Genomic DNA, 16,047 nt, shown 5'->3' on the forward strand with positions numbered 1-16,047 from the left:
AAGTGTTTTGCACCAAATATTTCTATTGTTCCAAATGATTTCTTTATGCGGTGAAAAGTGACAAGCACTATTAGTATGTGTTTGGGTCGACATATAGTCACGTCAGCAGAGAGCGCCGAAACCCATAAAATCATTCGCACCCAAACGCCAGCAGAGGGCGACCAAACACATGCAAATAACAAGTGGACGTGACAACCAATGTTGCTATTATCCGATATGATTTTAAAATACTTTTATTGGACAACTATAATGAAAATAATTGTATTTTGGCCGGTACATTGGCTGCAATGCATATCAAAAATTATTCAGGAAAACGGTTTGGCCTTCAGACGACTTCACCTGTGTGATGCAAATGTGAAGTTTTACCTGAAATAGTAAAAAAAATAAATAAATAAAAATGCATTTGTTTGCTGATATGAGGTCAAAACCCGTATACTCTCTTGTTCTTGAACGGGCTCCATTTTGCAGTGGCTCGGCGGACTGCAATTGTACTTCAAAAGTTGTTTTGATACGATACATCAGGTGCGCATCCTTCCGCACTCGGAGAGTTTGACAGCTCACTTGACGACGCGATGTAGAGGACCCTTGTAGAAAGGGTTGCGACACACGTCGATCTCGCCGCGGTGTTGTCACGTCATTCAGAATATTTCCAAACACGCAGCGCTGTCATGTTCTTTAATTGATGTCCACATGTCTTACGCATTTGACACCAACTCTTGGCTCTCTCCTTGGACTCTGACTTCCGCTCTTCCACCATAGCTTTCAAAACCTAAACATACAAGGGAAGACATTTTAAAACTGAAGACATGGTGTATATTTTCATTCATACCTGTTTGGTAGGAAGAACATAGCTAGGGTTCAAAGCAGCAATGAGATCCCGGAACCCAATGTTCTCCACAACAGAGCAGGGCTGGGAACCCTTGATGACCATCTCAACCAAACCATCCTCTGCACCACTGAACTAATTGAAAAAAATATATATATTAAATGATGTTGGAAATACAAACCGTGGACCTCAACGGCCTATATATGTACCTAAATTCTTTGAATTAGGGCTGCAGCTATCGAATATTTTAGTAATCGAGTATTTAACTGAAAATTCCATCAATTAATCGGATTAAATATTTTTTTAGGTAATGAGCAACTATAATTTTACATGAAAAAATAAGACATTTCACCTAATGAACCATTTTTAAACGTAAATCTCATCTAAAAATGTCATTATGCTTACACACACATCACTTAAAAGCAGTGTTGGGCACGTTACTTTAAAAAAGTAATTAGTTATAGTTACTCACTACTTCTTCCAAAAAGTAACTGAGTTAGTAACTGAATTACTCTATACTGTTTCCGTTACTTTAAAAAGTTGTTGTATGTTAAAGAATTTGAAATTTTTTTAGCAGTATTTGAGTCAGTTGAATAGAGAAGAACAGACAGGTAGTTGTGTTATAGAACCTTGTAATATTTATTGCACCTCACCAGCAACAGATTTATCCTACACTTGAAGTGCAACAAAAATAAACAGATTTGAATTGCTTTACCACAGATGTTGACAAAAGCTTTGCCCCGGGACATAAATTACACTTTACATGCACGTTCTTTCCTTCAATTTCGACCAACTTGAAATAGTGTTTATATCTCCTAAGTAGGGCTGTCCCAAACAACTAATTGTCTCCCGATTAGTCAGCCGACTATTTTTACGATTAGTCGACTAATCTAATGATTTAAAATAATAATTTTTGGGGGGGTTTTGTTTACTAATTTAGCAATGAAATTTTTGTTGACGCTTATCAATTCACAAAAAACATATTGGAACACTTAAATTATTTATTAAAGTACAAATAAACACGTAAATAACAATAATAAATCCCAAATAAATTATTATCTAGTGTAGCATCCCGATTGAAAAGGTGGTCTCTTAAACTGATGGTTTACAACTTTTATTCCATCCTTGATGTAATCACACTGTAAAAGCTACGGTGCACACAAATAAAACAACACAATTAGAAATTAACAAAAACTTTTCACCTTTTTCCTTTTAAACCTTATTTATATATATCAATGAATTGCCTTTACCTTAATTTATTACCTTATCATTGACAATCTCTCCCTTGAGTGCAATCACTGTATATACTGTATATATTTATGACCTTTTAACCTTATATAATTTTCTATACCATAAAATAAACCATAACATGAAATAAACCTTTCAGTTAGCATTAAGGACAATACTAATTGCACTTATAGAGTCTACCCACGCACCACGTGTTCGCTGTAGGGTTCCGCCCACTTGTCCGTCATTTTGACTCTGTATTTGCATTGTTTTCAATTGATGGCGCAATTTAAAATGCATTTCATGGAAGACCCGGTGCTTTCTGATGCCGCAAACTCACTGGATCTGTTGCATAAAAGGCGTTATGAGGAAAAGCTTCGTTCTATACAGTCGCCAGATCCATATTTGATGCCCAAATCGATGTTTTTCGACCCACTGTCTTCGCCCTGTCTGCCTGACATCTGCTACGCTGATATTTAAAATGATCTTGTCCACACAAAATCAGCCTATTCTCACGAAAAACTTCAAGAGCTTGGACGCTTATAAATACTTCGTTGCTGGTTGGGTGAAACAGGTCCTCGTTTGGCAGGAGTCTATCTTGTGCTTGGAAAGGTGAGTTACGAAATTTTCAATTCGAATTATTTTGTTATTGCTAACATCCACTGTCAAGTCTAATGTATTTCGTTTGTCAATGGAGTTAAGGCTTTTAATGTTTATATGGTTTAGCGATAGCACGCACTACATACATACGTGTATGTTGTCGGCGATTAGCCTAGCAATGATCTTAATTGTGGTTATTTGTCAGCCCCGTAGACGAGGCCAGTTTCCCTCACTTGGTACCAGCTATATTATTCAAAAAATAACGATGGCGGAAGATAGGGAAGTCACAAACATCTTGAATTTGAAACTATGTCGTACTACGTCGTATGTTGTCGGCGATTAGCCTAGCAATGATCTTAATTGTGGTTATTTGTCAGCCCCGTAGACGAGGCCAGTTTCTTTTACTTGGTACCAGCTAAATATTATTCAAAAAATAACGATGGTGGAAGATAGGGAAGTCACAAACATCTTGAATTTGAAACTATGTCGTACTACGTCGTATGTTGTCGGCGATTAGCCTAGCAATGATCTTAATTGTGGTTGTCAGGCCAAAACCCTCTAAATCAGCGGTCTCAAACCGACTCCACAAAGGGCCGCAGTGGGTCCTGGTTTTTGTTCCAACAGATCCAGCACAAACAGTTCAACCAATGAGGTTTCTACTAACATAAGCAGCACCTGATTGCAATCAACTGATTACACTTGTAAGAAACCAGATTGGTGAAAAGGTATTTGTCTCGTTTGGTTGGAATGAAATCCAGTACCCCCTGCGGCCCTTTGAGGACCGGTTTGAGACCTGTGCTCTAAATATATATTAAATGCATCTTACCGGATATAAAATGACTACTACATAGTCTGTGGTGATTTTTTGGTGTCCAATTTTCACGTCGAATTGCAGCCGTCCATTTCGCTCTTCTATTTGGATCCCTCGGAATACGGTAAAATTTCAAGTCTCTCCTTCCATCTTCTCTGTTAGTGCAACCAACAGCCACACACGCCTTCACCATTTTGATTATTAATGTTAAGGAGCAGAAAAACACGCCGTAAATAGGAGAAATGTACGTAGCCGTAATAGGTTAACACTATGTTTTGACGGACAAGTGGGCGGAACCCTACAGCGAACACGTGGTGCGTGGGTAGACTCTATAGGCCCATTGTCAATGAAACATTATTATTCAGTAAGGCGACAGCACCCTCTGGTGTACAAAAAATGAAAAAAAAAAAAAAAAATTACAAACTGGGTGACGGCATTTGAGGTGTTTATTCACGGCCGACGTGCAGCCAAGCTTGGCATTGAAGAGACAGGACAGAAGAGTGTACCCTCCGTTGTTTCTTTGAAATAAGTCAATGTTTTGGACACTCTGGTGCGCTTTTTTTGGCTTTGTGCCGCTTTCCCCGCTTGCATACAGAGCATCCGACATTCTGAACTTTCCACGCATATATTTTTTTTAACCCTTCATTAACCGTCGACGGGATGTTGTGCTCGTCGACGGATTTACTTCATCGATGACGTCGACTATGTCGACTAGTCGGGACAGCTCTACTCCTAAGGCTGGGCGATATGGCCTTAAGTACGTATCACGATAAATTGAGCAGATTTACCTCGATATCGATAAATGACGATAAATTCGCCCAAGCGGACTGTTATATAATTTGAAAATTTGAATCAATGCATGGACTACAAATTAACCGTTTCTCGTTAACTTTTGATCTAAAATACTCCTAAATCGGCAAAATCTTGACTTGAATCTATCTTCAAAACAGTTTTATAACTTTCACCTGTCGAAAGTAGACAGACGGGAAATTATGGAATAACGGGAGCAATTTTAACAACTTTAAACAGTTGATTCGCAAAATTAAATGAATTTAATGCCATTTAAAGCTGCTGATACAGAATGGGGACTTGAGTATTTTATTTACTGTTTTAAAATGTTAACTTGATACTGAAATAGTAGTTGATTTAAACCTGAGAGGCTTTTTATACAATTTTTGTAACTAATGCACGAAACATTAAAAGCATCTAATAGCTTGGGGGGTTTGTGGGATTTTCCACTGAGGTTGCTTCTGTGTTTTGCTTTTTTAAAATGCCTCTTAGCTCTTTGGCTAGTGTAGTGACTGACTACTGAAATTCACACACAGTAGTAAAAAAAGTTACTTGGCAAAGTAACTGGTGTTACCTTTCATGTTTTTTTTTCATAAAAAAACAAAACAAAAACATAGTAACCTTTGCTATGTTTGGAGGTCATTTAATGTTGTGAATCAACCGTTAATAAGTTCATAAAATTGCTCCCGTTTTTGCATTAGATTCCTTCTATCTACTTTCGACATGTGAAAATTTTAAAACTGTTTCATCCTTTAAAGATACTCAAGTCAAGATTTTGCCGATTTAGGAGTATTTTAGATAAAAAGTTACTTAGGTTAGCTAGGAAGGTTCACTACAAAAGAGCCTTTCTGAGAAGTTTACTGCTCTAAAATGGCGGCTGTTTACTAACGCTTCCGAGTCTGTCATTTCGCATGTAGTTCTATATGCATGAGATATCTAGGCGTAGATTGTTGGCTGTCGGCTACAGTCAGGAAATATTGAAGCGGCCTAGCATCGCGTTTGCTACACCGTCACAACACTCTTCCCTCTCTGTGTCTCTGACTTTTCTCGCGTCATTCAACCAACGTATTAACGCACATTGTGTCGTTGCCGAAACGGTAACAAAATCCGAACAGAGGAAAAAAAACGTAATGCACGAAAAACGTACAGGTTTTGAACGTAACGTATGGTGTTCACATTCAAAAATCAGTGCTCACTTGTACAAATTACGCCGAGATCGTAAGACTTGACAGGTATGAATTATAGTGGACCGTTACAGTTAGGTAGTAGCACTCTGTAGCACGGGACGTTCAGTGGTCAGGGCGAAGCTATGTGCTTTAGCGAAATCATCTTCGATGGCTTTGCGTGCCGTTTCATAAATGTCACTGATTACGTTGTTGGAGAAATATGTCCGCGAGGGAACAATGTAACGAGGGTCAAGCCTTGCAAATAAGTTAACGAAGCCCGCCGTGTGTTTTCACTGGTGTCATTTTTGGGGTAGTCCTGCTCTGAGAAAGTGATATCTGTGGGTGATGCCGGCTGAGGTGCCGGAGTCATGTTATAAGTGTTGCCATTAGCATAGGGAACAAGCGCTGAGCAATGCTTGCATATTTTTTTTTTCTTCAATATTTTCTCTCCTTCCACATTGTAGTCCACGGGGAAACCGAAATGGTGCCACACCGCCGATTTGAAAGAAGCTGGTGCTTCTCCAAAATTCGGTCTCTCCACTCCTCCGCTCGCCATAGCTTTTTGTTTTCTTTCTTGTTTAACTTTCACTTCGCTCGTAAGCTAGAGAGGGTGTTACTCGGCTTCTATTACACAGGTACTTGACAGCGATCGGACATTTACTTGCGGGGCGGGAATTTCTCCACAGCTGTGCTTCACGTCACACACAGCTCGACCAATTCATTCCACAAGCGTTCGGAATAAATTAATTGCAAAACCAAAAAGGCGTGGTTCATAAAGGCGTATTCATCCGTACAGGGCGAACTGTACGGTTCGTTTTTGAACCGCAAACCGTTGCACCCCTATTTTAATTACAGGGGTTTCAGCTCATTTCAATTTATTTTATTTAAATGGGCTATTATTTATTTAACTATGTGTTTATATTTTACAAATGTGATGTAGTCTTCATTAATATTGTATATTTTATGTTGTACAACTTTAGTTCCTACTTGTTTTGTTGTGGTAGGAGGGTTTTGTATTGAACACGGGGCCGTGTTGGTTATTATTATAGCAGAGAAGACAGCAGTAAATCAACAAAGACAAGTCAACTGTGCCCCGATCTACCACTCAAGAGATCTGATGGACTCAAAATTGGGTTACTATTGCATATTAGTTTGAAAATCGACCGGATCGACCATATTTTTACACGAGTGCCTTCCGGTCTGCCCAATCCTAGCTTGTAGTATTGACGCAGGAGGGCCGCGTCTTGCGTCAAACAATAAACTCTGCCGTTCTTTTCGCGTGCGGCGTGTTGAGCCGCTTCTGGGATGTGTCTAGCACGTGGCCGCACTGCGACTGGTGTGCATTGGCTGATTGACTTTAACGCCATGTTGTCGCGCTGTTGACGTTTCTGGGTTATACCGTCCTACCATGTTGGTCCTCATTATAATAGAGAAGACAGAGTAAATATAATCTACACAAAGAAACTGTAACCCGATCAACTCACAGCCTCGAAAAGTAAGGGTTACATTTAGTGCTGCAACGATTAATCGATTAAGTCGAGTATTCGATTAGAAAAAAAGATTCAAATTAGATTTTGCTGATTGGAGTATTCGTTTGATTATTGTAATGGTTTATTTTGAAAGTGTTTGCATTCAGTTTTATTGATTTGAGTGGATACGCTGCCCTCAAGTCTGCTTCATTTTACATGGGTGAATCCAGCTGCTCCATGTTAAGACCAACATAAGCTAAGTTTTTGTTTGAGCTAATGTTTTTTAATGCTTTCATAATTTAGCTTCTGAGTACATTTAGCCGTTTTTTGTGGGAACATGTGTCTGAACCATTTAAGACCATTGGTAAAAAAAAAAAAAGTTAGCATTTTATAGCATTTAAGCTAGCGGACTTTTGCCATGTAAGTTAGCCAAATGTTCTTTTGTTAAACATAGATCCTTATTTAATTATTTTTTATACCGTTTAAGGCTCAGCTCAGGTATTTTTCATGTTCCTTATCCGATTACTCGATTATTCGACAAACTAGTTTATCGATTAATCGACTACTAAAATAATCGATAGCTGCACCCCTCGTTACATTACGTCAGAAACTCGTTCGGTACGCCTCCGTTCCAAACTGAGCACCCCGTACCGAAACGGTTCAATACAAATACATGTACCATTACACCCATAATAATAAGTCATTTTTACTTTTTAGAGTAATAATTTGGAAGTGTTCCGTAATAGGTGTGTGACAATGTATTATAAGGGTGATATATCACGAGAGTTTGTAGCCCAAAAAGTTATCTATATGCTCCCACCAAGAACTGATATATGGTTTTAAAAAGGTTGCAGTTTAAAGGTTGCTACTAGGGGCTGCGGCTATAGACCCCACTCACATGACGTCACAACCACGCCTCCGCGCCATATTGTCCGTCAGCTCGTCGTTTTTACGCATTACCACTACGTGAATTCCTCCTATTATGGTGTGTTTTTCTGCTTGCTAACATTAATAATCAAAATGGTGAAGGCGTGTGTGGCGGTTGGTTGCAGTAACAGGGAAGATAGAGACTTGAAGTTCTATCGTATTCCGAGAGACCCGGAGAGGAGAGAGAGATGGACTGCTGCAATTCGACGAGAAAACTAGGCACCAAACGATCACCACAGATTATGTAGTAGTCATTTTATATCTGGTAAGATGCATTTAATATATATTTAGAGGGTTTTGGGCTGACAACCACAATTAAGATCCTTGCGAGGCTAATCGCCGACAACATAGTTTCAAATTCAAGATGCTTATTTCTTCCACAATCATTATTTTTCGAATAATATTTAGCTGGTAACAAGTGAAAGAAGCTGGCCTCGTCTACGGATCATCAGTTAAACAGGGATGTCCAAACTTTTTGCAAAGGGGGCCAGATTTGGTGTGGTAAAAATGTGGGGGGCTACCTTGGCTGATTTACCTAGAACAATATATATAAACAAATTTTAGCAAGCCCTTCTTTGTGTCACATTTGCTTTATTATTATAATTTTTTAAATTCATAATTTCAACAATCTCGCCTTTGTGGCGTTCTCTTTTGACACACGGGCTCTTGCGAAATACTGCTGCTGTGAAATTAAACTAGCATCAAGTTGCTTTAATTTCTCGCTGCGTATCTTCCCGGTAATGTTGTCGTACATGTTAGCATGTCTTGTTTGGTAATATCGCGTCACATCGAACTCTTTGAAAACAAAGACTGTCTCTTTGCAAATGAGGCAGTCACAGTTGTTGCGTATTTTATTGAAGAAATAGTCCAATATCCACCTATCCTTGAAGCGTCTGCCATCGCAGTCAACTTTTTTTTTTTTTATTGATTGTCGCCATTTTAGAACATTGGAAGTAAAGGGTCACATGGGGTAATGTTGCTTAGAGTGCTGCTCTTACAGTTTTTCAAAGTTTCGTGAGATTAGGCCGAGTTTCTGTGGACAAGATAAGCCTGAGTTATACTCCCGCGGTGCAGTGACGGCGCAGCGACTACGGCGTCATTCGACATTCGATAGTTCTGCGGTGAGGGAACGCGTTGCTCTGTAATTCACCGCCAAGCCACTAGAGGGATGTGGCGTTATGTTTGTACGGTTTTGGGGCATGCTTGTTGACTTCCGCTAGTCGGAGAAAAAATAAACAATGCAAGATGGAACTAGAGATGTCCCGATTGATCGGAAGGATCTCGTCATTTTCAAAGTATCGGAATCGGCAAAAAAATATCGGCCAAGCCTTTTTTAAATATATATATATTTTAATTAAATCGTTTTCTAATTGTATTTAACGTTACAGACATAATATGTTACCACTCATCCAGAGTCTTTAGGTTAGGCTTAACATAGGGTTATCAAAAATATCCCGGTGACGGCGGCAATTACTTAATTGAATAATGTGTCACCTTAAAATATTACGGCGTAGGGTCGTAACTCGGTTCTTCCTTGACAGCGTAGGTCTGACGCGGAAATATAACTCTGCCTATAGTTGTAGATATCAGGGTAGCAGATGTCAGGCAGTGAGGGCAAAGACAGCGGGTCGAAAAATATCGATTTAGGCATCAAATATGGATCTGGCGAATGGATAGACTGAAGCTTTTCCACATAACGCCTTTTATGCAACGCATCAAATGAGTTTACAGGGTCTGAAAGCACCAGGGCTTCCATGAATTGCACTATAAATTGCACGCCAAATTGAAACCATTGAGAATACGGATAAACAATGACTGACAATATGGCGGCCGGATACAGTGACACATCATTGTGTGACGTTGGTGAGTGGGGTCTATAGTCTGGGGCCCAGCCCATTAACGGCCTCTTGAGCAAGTACAAAATCAATCGACAAATCAGATTCGTTTATTTGCGTGACGTGTTCTTGACGAGCAACGTCACTCTTCCGCGTCGGAAGTCGTCTCCACAACAACACAGATGGCGAACAGGAGAGCCGAAAATATGTTCCAATCCACGGTAAAATCAGTTTTTAAATGACCAAAAACCCATCGACACATGTCATTGACAACAGTCTGTCTCGCGCTAGCCATGTTGAATAAACTCCGCTCTCCTCGTATGGAGGCAGACGGACATCCGGGCATTTAAACGTCACCAGCCACAACAAAGCGTCGCCATATTGACAATGGAGTAAAAGACCAGTCACTTATAATCGAAACGCATTGAACTTTCGTCTTATTTGCCGTCTTTTTTCCGTCGGAATGGCTAAAAGTTGCTGTGTTGCGGGTTGTTACACAAGGAAGAGTTCGGAGCCGCATTTGAAGTTCTTCATTCTTCCACGTGAGAAAAAAAGGAGTAACAAATGGCTGAGCGCAATTAATCGAGGAACAGTAAAAGAAGACGGTTCCGTGGACTATTATCGCCTGTGGCTGTGGGAGCCTAAATCCGAGCACATTTATGTTGGCAGCCGACATTTTATTACTGGTGAGTTTAATCGATTATATTTTGCCCTAATTACCTGCTACGATTCAATAGACTAGGCAGTGGTTATTTTTACCTTAACCGGCAACTCGCAAAGCGTTTTTTTCTCTTTTGCCGTGAACTGCTCTGATTAGTCAATCGGTATATTATTGGCCTGGTGGGAATTGTTTTTTTTTTTTTTTTTTTTTTGCCGTGATGTGTTGACGGCTAAATAAAGCTTGGAGGCGAATTTCCGGTTACAGCAGAAATAATCACTTCGTATATACTACCAATTTTCTCAGTTCCACACAGTACATATTCCACGTAAATGATAAAGGTCAACTTACTGGGTGACTTTATGAGGTAGTTGTAGATGTTTCCGAACTCCACTGCAGGCCATTCCTTTGTTTATCCAGCTATCAGCTGCGGCTTTGTACCCTAATAAACGCTAATTTTATTGCATCGCCTCCTCGCGTCTGTCGGCAGTGACTCGTGATAATAGTAAGCCACGTTTAAGACGTTTTTAGGAAAAAAGACACAAAACACATCTGAAATATATGAATTTCAGACGTCTGTCTATGGAATGTTAGGGGGGGATGCATAGCGATGCCAGGGGTGGTGCGTGTGACCTCGGGGAACATGTTTTTTTTTTTTTTTTGCCGTACTAGAATAAAGTGTACTTGCACATCCACTCAGTTGGTGGCAGTGGCGCTCTCATTTTCAAAGTGCGCACAGTATTTTTGAAGTAAGCAAGAGCACACGGAAGAGATCATGAAGAGCTGGAGAGCTGTGCGCCGTTTTCAAAAGCCGTTTTCCTGCCGGTGTACAGGTGTAGGTGCACTATCCTATTCCCCTCGCTATCCACTCGCTCTCGCTATATGATTGGCCGAAGAGTCGAAATGGCTCTCCCGTGAAATGCCTGTTTAAAAATGTTCCCTTTGTTACTTCTTGCGTTCGCTTAAAAGTGCCCATTTAAAAAAAGGAAAAGGGACGGATGATACTACACACAGAGCGTATCATCAACAATGTTAAAGTTGTATAATCATATAGCGAGAATAAGGAACTTCACTGACAAGCGCAGGGCCCCGCGAGTGGATAGTGAGGGGAATGGGATAGTGCACCTACACCTGACTCACGCAGCGACCCACTGTCTTCTCCGGTTCTCACGTGACTGCCCGAGAAGTGCCATTTTCGGCTTGGGATCGTCACGACGACCGCCCTCACCTACGGTTCTCCCTCGGCCGCCGAGAATGCGCTTTTTTTCGGGCCGTTTGCCTTTTGGCTTTGACATTTAATACAGTGGTAGACGAGGAAAGACCACTGTTTACTGTATCTAAAAATGATTATAGCGGACAGGCCACTTAAAGACATTAGACCCCAATCTCATTGATAAGCCACTTGGTTGTTTTTCAGCGAAAACGTGCCGAATATTGCCAACAATCGTCCCGCTTTGTCAGTGTTATATCAGTAAACCAGTGAGCACTGTTAGCATGCTCGGTGCAATATAACCCCACATCATTGCAAACTGGAGGTGACACTGGGAGCAGCGAAAATAAAAACTGTCCTTCTGTCCAATTACACTTTTTTTCCTTCTTCTTTTTCTATTCAGTTTTGTTTTTTCGGTCAATTTTTTTGGGCATATTGTCCTCAAGAGTTATTGTTTCTAATCAATTTGAATTTGTTATTATTTACCGATTTTATTTTTCAGTATCAAATGGTCAAAAATGTACCTTGAGTGTATTTTTACAGTTTGGATGTGACTTTAAAAAAATTTTTTTTTTTAAAATTCAGGCAAATTGATGCGCGTTGTCTTTTCTGTTACAAACAAATGTTAATAAACAGGGGTGCACATAAGTGGTCCGCATGCGCGCATGCGGACTGGACGTAGACAAATGCGCTCGCCCTCAACGTCTTCCATACGCTTTTGCGTACCGATGGCTGACCACTGTATTTGCAGCGGACACGAGAAAATCACTTCTCAAAATGTCAAAGAGGCAGGCCCCACTGAGTACCGGTAATTATTTCCATGTTCCCCCACCCCCGTCAAAAGACAGACAGACGACAGAGACGTCACCGGAGCTACCGAAAAAAAGGACTTTTGCTGAAAAGTGGCTGCAGGAGGTACCATGGCTAGAAGCAAATGATGCTCGCACGGAAATGTGGTACAAAATTTGCCGTGAGAATTCCAATGTCGCTAATAAGAGCAGCGCGTTTTATGTAGTAGGGTCAAAGAATTTCAGCCATCCAAACTTTGAAAAGCACGAAAAAAACAGAGCATGTGGCACTTAAGCAAACTATCGATGTCAGACAGCACCCCATTCGCCCTGCACAGCGCCATGCACTGACACACGTGTTTTTGCTCGCATTTCACAAAGCTTAACATGCATGTTCAATGAGATCTTATGAGGAGGAGGGCATCCCACTTTTACAAAGGCTTGGAGTTAATGTGGGAGCCGCATAATGCCCTTTATTTTGAATTAGTGCTTATATGTTTATTTCTTTACATTTCACTTCGAAGTAATGGCAATTTTGTTGTGCCAGTTGATGTTAATCGAGCATTAATTGTTAATATTATTATTTAAAGGTAATTGGCTCTTAGTAAAGCTTGTCATAATTTTATCGCATCAGGCGGGTCGGCTCTCAAGCTCAACGAGGACCAAGTCACATCTCCAGGTCCTCCTCCTGAGAACCTGGGCAAAAAAATTATGTGCACCCCTGTTAATAAAGTTATACTTTATCAGTTGATCTGTTATTTTCCCTAATAGAAAAAAAGGATACAATGTGAGGCAGAGGCCTATTTATAATAGTAATATTATAGACAAATGATACTATTTACAGTGACGGCAGAGTTTGGGGCGGTGCGAAACATTTATGTCTTCCTAGGGGGGGCGTAACAGAAAATAATTGAGAAGCACTGGCGTATACCCTTCACAAAATGGCGACACGTTGCTAGGAGGGCCGCTGTCTGTGTTGGGTTGGAAAAGGAAGTAACCTTCTCAAATGTAAGGAGCCCCTCAGCCTGCACTGCATTCCGGCAACTACATACTTCAACACGCGACTCTCACTTGTGAATAATCTTCAGAAGAAACGCCTGTATGTAACACCTTTTGTAATTTGTATCATATTTTATTGTGCATTTTCACGTGTGGTTAGACACTTGGGACAAGTTTGTGTTTTCTCAACGACGTGCGAAAGCTAACGGACATATACTCAATCGTTTCTGTGCATTGTTATCGCTGTATTAGCTGCTAATTATAAACGCAGATTTGTTTTGCCGTTATTGAAGATGACGCTGATTTCATTTGCCATTTATTTTAGTTCATTCAACTGTTCATGACATCGCCACAAGCAGAGTCCGTAAAACAAATCGCACGTCCAGTGAGGTCAAATCCGAAGCCCAACTAGCTTCATGTCGTGTCGTAATTATGGTAAATAAATACTTGTCCAGTCGAAAATTGCACGTGAACGCTTTCCCGAAAGTCGTGTTTTCTAAAGGCGACCTGGGATTTTATTATAATACCAGAGTTTCTAAAATGAATGGAATATTTAAACTGGCGGTGACACGTTTTTCTTTTTTCTTAAAGACTTACCGTTAATTGTATTCATTTTTTAGGCCAGCATAAAAAGGTAGTGTACACATTTAAAAAAAAAAAAAAATTCAAACGAATACTTTTTAAACAGAATTTAATGACAAAGAATGGAAGCGCAGCCGCAACAAGCAAACGCACATATCACGGTCCCATTGCTAATTTCAAATCCTTCAACATAAACACATTGAGACAATCTTGCCACCTATACATCAGATATGCATCACGATCCTATGATGTTAAAGAAACGTCGAATCAACAGGTTAAAACACAGCGACGGCACACGAACTGATGCAATGTTGCTAACTGCCTGAAAAAACATGCTTATGATGCGGACTCGTATTTGCGTTGTTACATCTTTGTATTTGTGTTTTTGTTGTTGTAGATGAATAAGTCAAAAGCAGTTTTAACCCACTCAATCAACCAAAATAAAGTCAGTGTCTGTCATGTTTTGAACGATGTTTTGATCATAGAAAATCCCCCATTGGACGCAGCGGCGCTATCTTTTGGGGTAATAAAAGGAGCGTCTCTTGCGATTGCAATGTCGCAGTTGGCTTTCTAACTTTACATGTAGAGATTTATATGTGCCGTGACGATACGTTGTTGCTTTGAGTACTCCACAAAAAGACGCAGGATTTAAAAATGTTCCATTTTCCGGAATATTACTTGGGGAACATTTCGGCTGGGTATGTTCATCTCTATAATGGCGAGTTTGTCTGCGTGGCTGTCAGAAGCACCAGCGCCGCCCTGCAGCCATCTTGAGTTCACAAGAGTCGCACCACAAAACACCCAGGCAGAATAACCGGCCCCAAAGCCAAAAAAAAAATACGAGCGGCGAACCCTTCACTTACTTTTTGTCATTCACTTGGATGTAGTGATGTTCCAATTATAATGCACGATGTGAGACTTTTCGACGTTTCTAGAAAGCAGATTGTACTGTATACTCTCCTTCCTGCGTCCCGCAGTCCACAGTGACGTCTCCGCCCAGCTTCTTTGCTTCCAACGACCAATCAGAACAAGTCCCCAGACCCGTTCGCACTCCACTCAACGGTTCCTTCTGTGGTGAATGCGGAGAGACGTGACCAGGGGCGGATTTATGGAGGTAGATTTGTGTCTTTATTATTCAATCAAAAAAAAGTTGCTTCAATCAAATAAAAAGTTGCTTCAATCAAAATATATATTTTCAATCGAAGAAAAAGTCACTTCAATCAAAAAAAAAAAGTGTTTGAATGCAAAAATAAATTTAAAACTCCAAAAAATATATTTGAAAACTATTTTTCTTTGATTGAATTTTTTTTTTCATTTAAGTCAAGTTTTTTTTAGTGATGCACGATAATGCATTTTTCAGCCGATACCGATAACCGATAATTTCCTCCTCGTTCCAACCGATAGCCGATAATGTCAAGCCGATAATTTTATTAAAAGATTTATGTAAAATTTTAAAGTATACACAAGAGAAAATATTACTGTGCAAAAATATTACTGCGCTTTTTTTCCCAACATCAAATGTGAACAAGTAGTAAATTGCAACATCTAAATACAGACCGATTGTCTGACATTGTGTAATGGTAAACTTTTGGCAACAATTACTTCAGAGTAAATACATAAGTTTCACAAAAATGGCTTTAAAAGTAAGCCGTTCCTAACGTATAACATTACTACACAGCAAAAACACAACTCCATAAAACTAGTTAGATTCCCTTGTTTTCAGTTGAAATCTATTGGAAATGAGTGAAATTAACTGCCAGCACTTCAAGTATATTTCACTCAGATTTCTTGAAGAAAAATAGCCAGCTGAAAATAAGCTTAACAGCCTTATTTTAAGCAATAAATTATTATACATAATCCTAAAAAAAAAAAAAAACTTGTCAGAAATGTTCTTTATTCAAGAATATGTATGGTTCAAAACATTATTTGAAAGCAGTTTTTTCTTGATTTAGGTGAAAAATGATATTTTTTAGATGTTTGGGCTTAAGAACAAATGACAATATTTAGTTCAAGTAAGTGGAATAATCTGGCGCATTCATCTCTTAACTAGTCTTCAACACTCAAACAAGCTGGGGAAAATTATTTGACTAGATTTAAGAAGAATGATCTGATTAAGACATCATAAATTTAAAGTGTACTGAATGCATTACTGACTGGATG

General features: G+C 39.7%; 1 protein-coding gene and 1 long non-coding RNA gene across 3 annotated transcripts in view; one reads left to right on the forward strand and one right to left on the reverse strand.

Moving 5' to 3' along the window:
* Positions 1 to 201: 201 nt before the first annotated feature.
* Positions 202 to 14,943, reverse strand: LOC130909953 (uncharacterized). Its single transcript, XR_009061811.1, has 3 exons — positions 14,751 to 14,943; positions 830 to 961; positions 202 to 769 (listed from the first exon to the last, which is right to left on the reverse strand). It is a non-coding gene; the product is annotated as an uncharacterized LOC130909953 (long non-coding RNA).
* Positions 13,251 to 16,047, forward strand: part of LOC130909951 (uncharacterized) — a 30,075-nt gene continuing 27,278 nt past the window's right edge. The window contains exons 1-2 of one of the 2 annotated variants that reach the window (XM_057826911.1): positions 13,251 to 13,314; positions 14,865 to 15,001. In XM_057826911.1, coding sequence (XP_057682894.1) covers positions 14,966 to 15,001 — 36 coding nt within the window. In that variant the 5' untranslated portion in view covers positions 13,251 to 13,314; positions 14,865 to 14,965. Of the gene's footprint in view, positions 13,406 to 14,864; positions 15,002 to 16,047 lie in introns of both variants that reach the window. The other variant, XM_057826910.1, reaches the window with a different exon arrangement.

The sequence above is a fragment of the Corythoichthys intestinalis genome, chromosome 21 (genome assembly GCF_030265065.1).
Source record: "Corythoichthys intestinalis isolate RoL2023-P3 chromosome 21, ASM3026506v1, whole genome shotgun sequence".
Taxonomy (NCBI): domain Eukaryota; kingdom Metazoa; phylum Chordata; class Actinopteri; order Syngnathiformes; family Syngnathidae; genus Corythoichthys; species Corythoichthys intestinalis.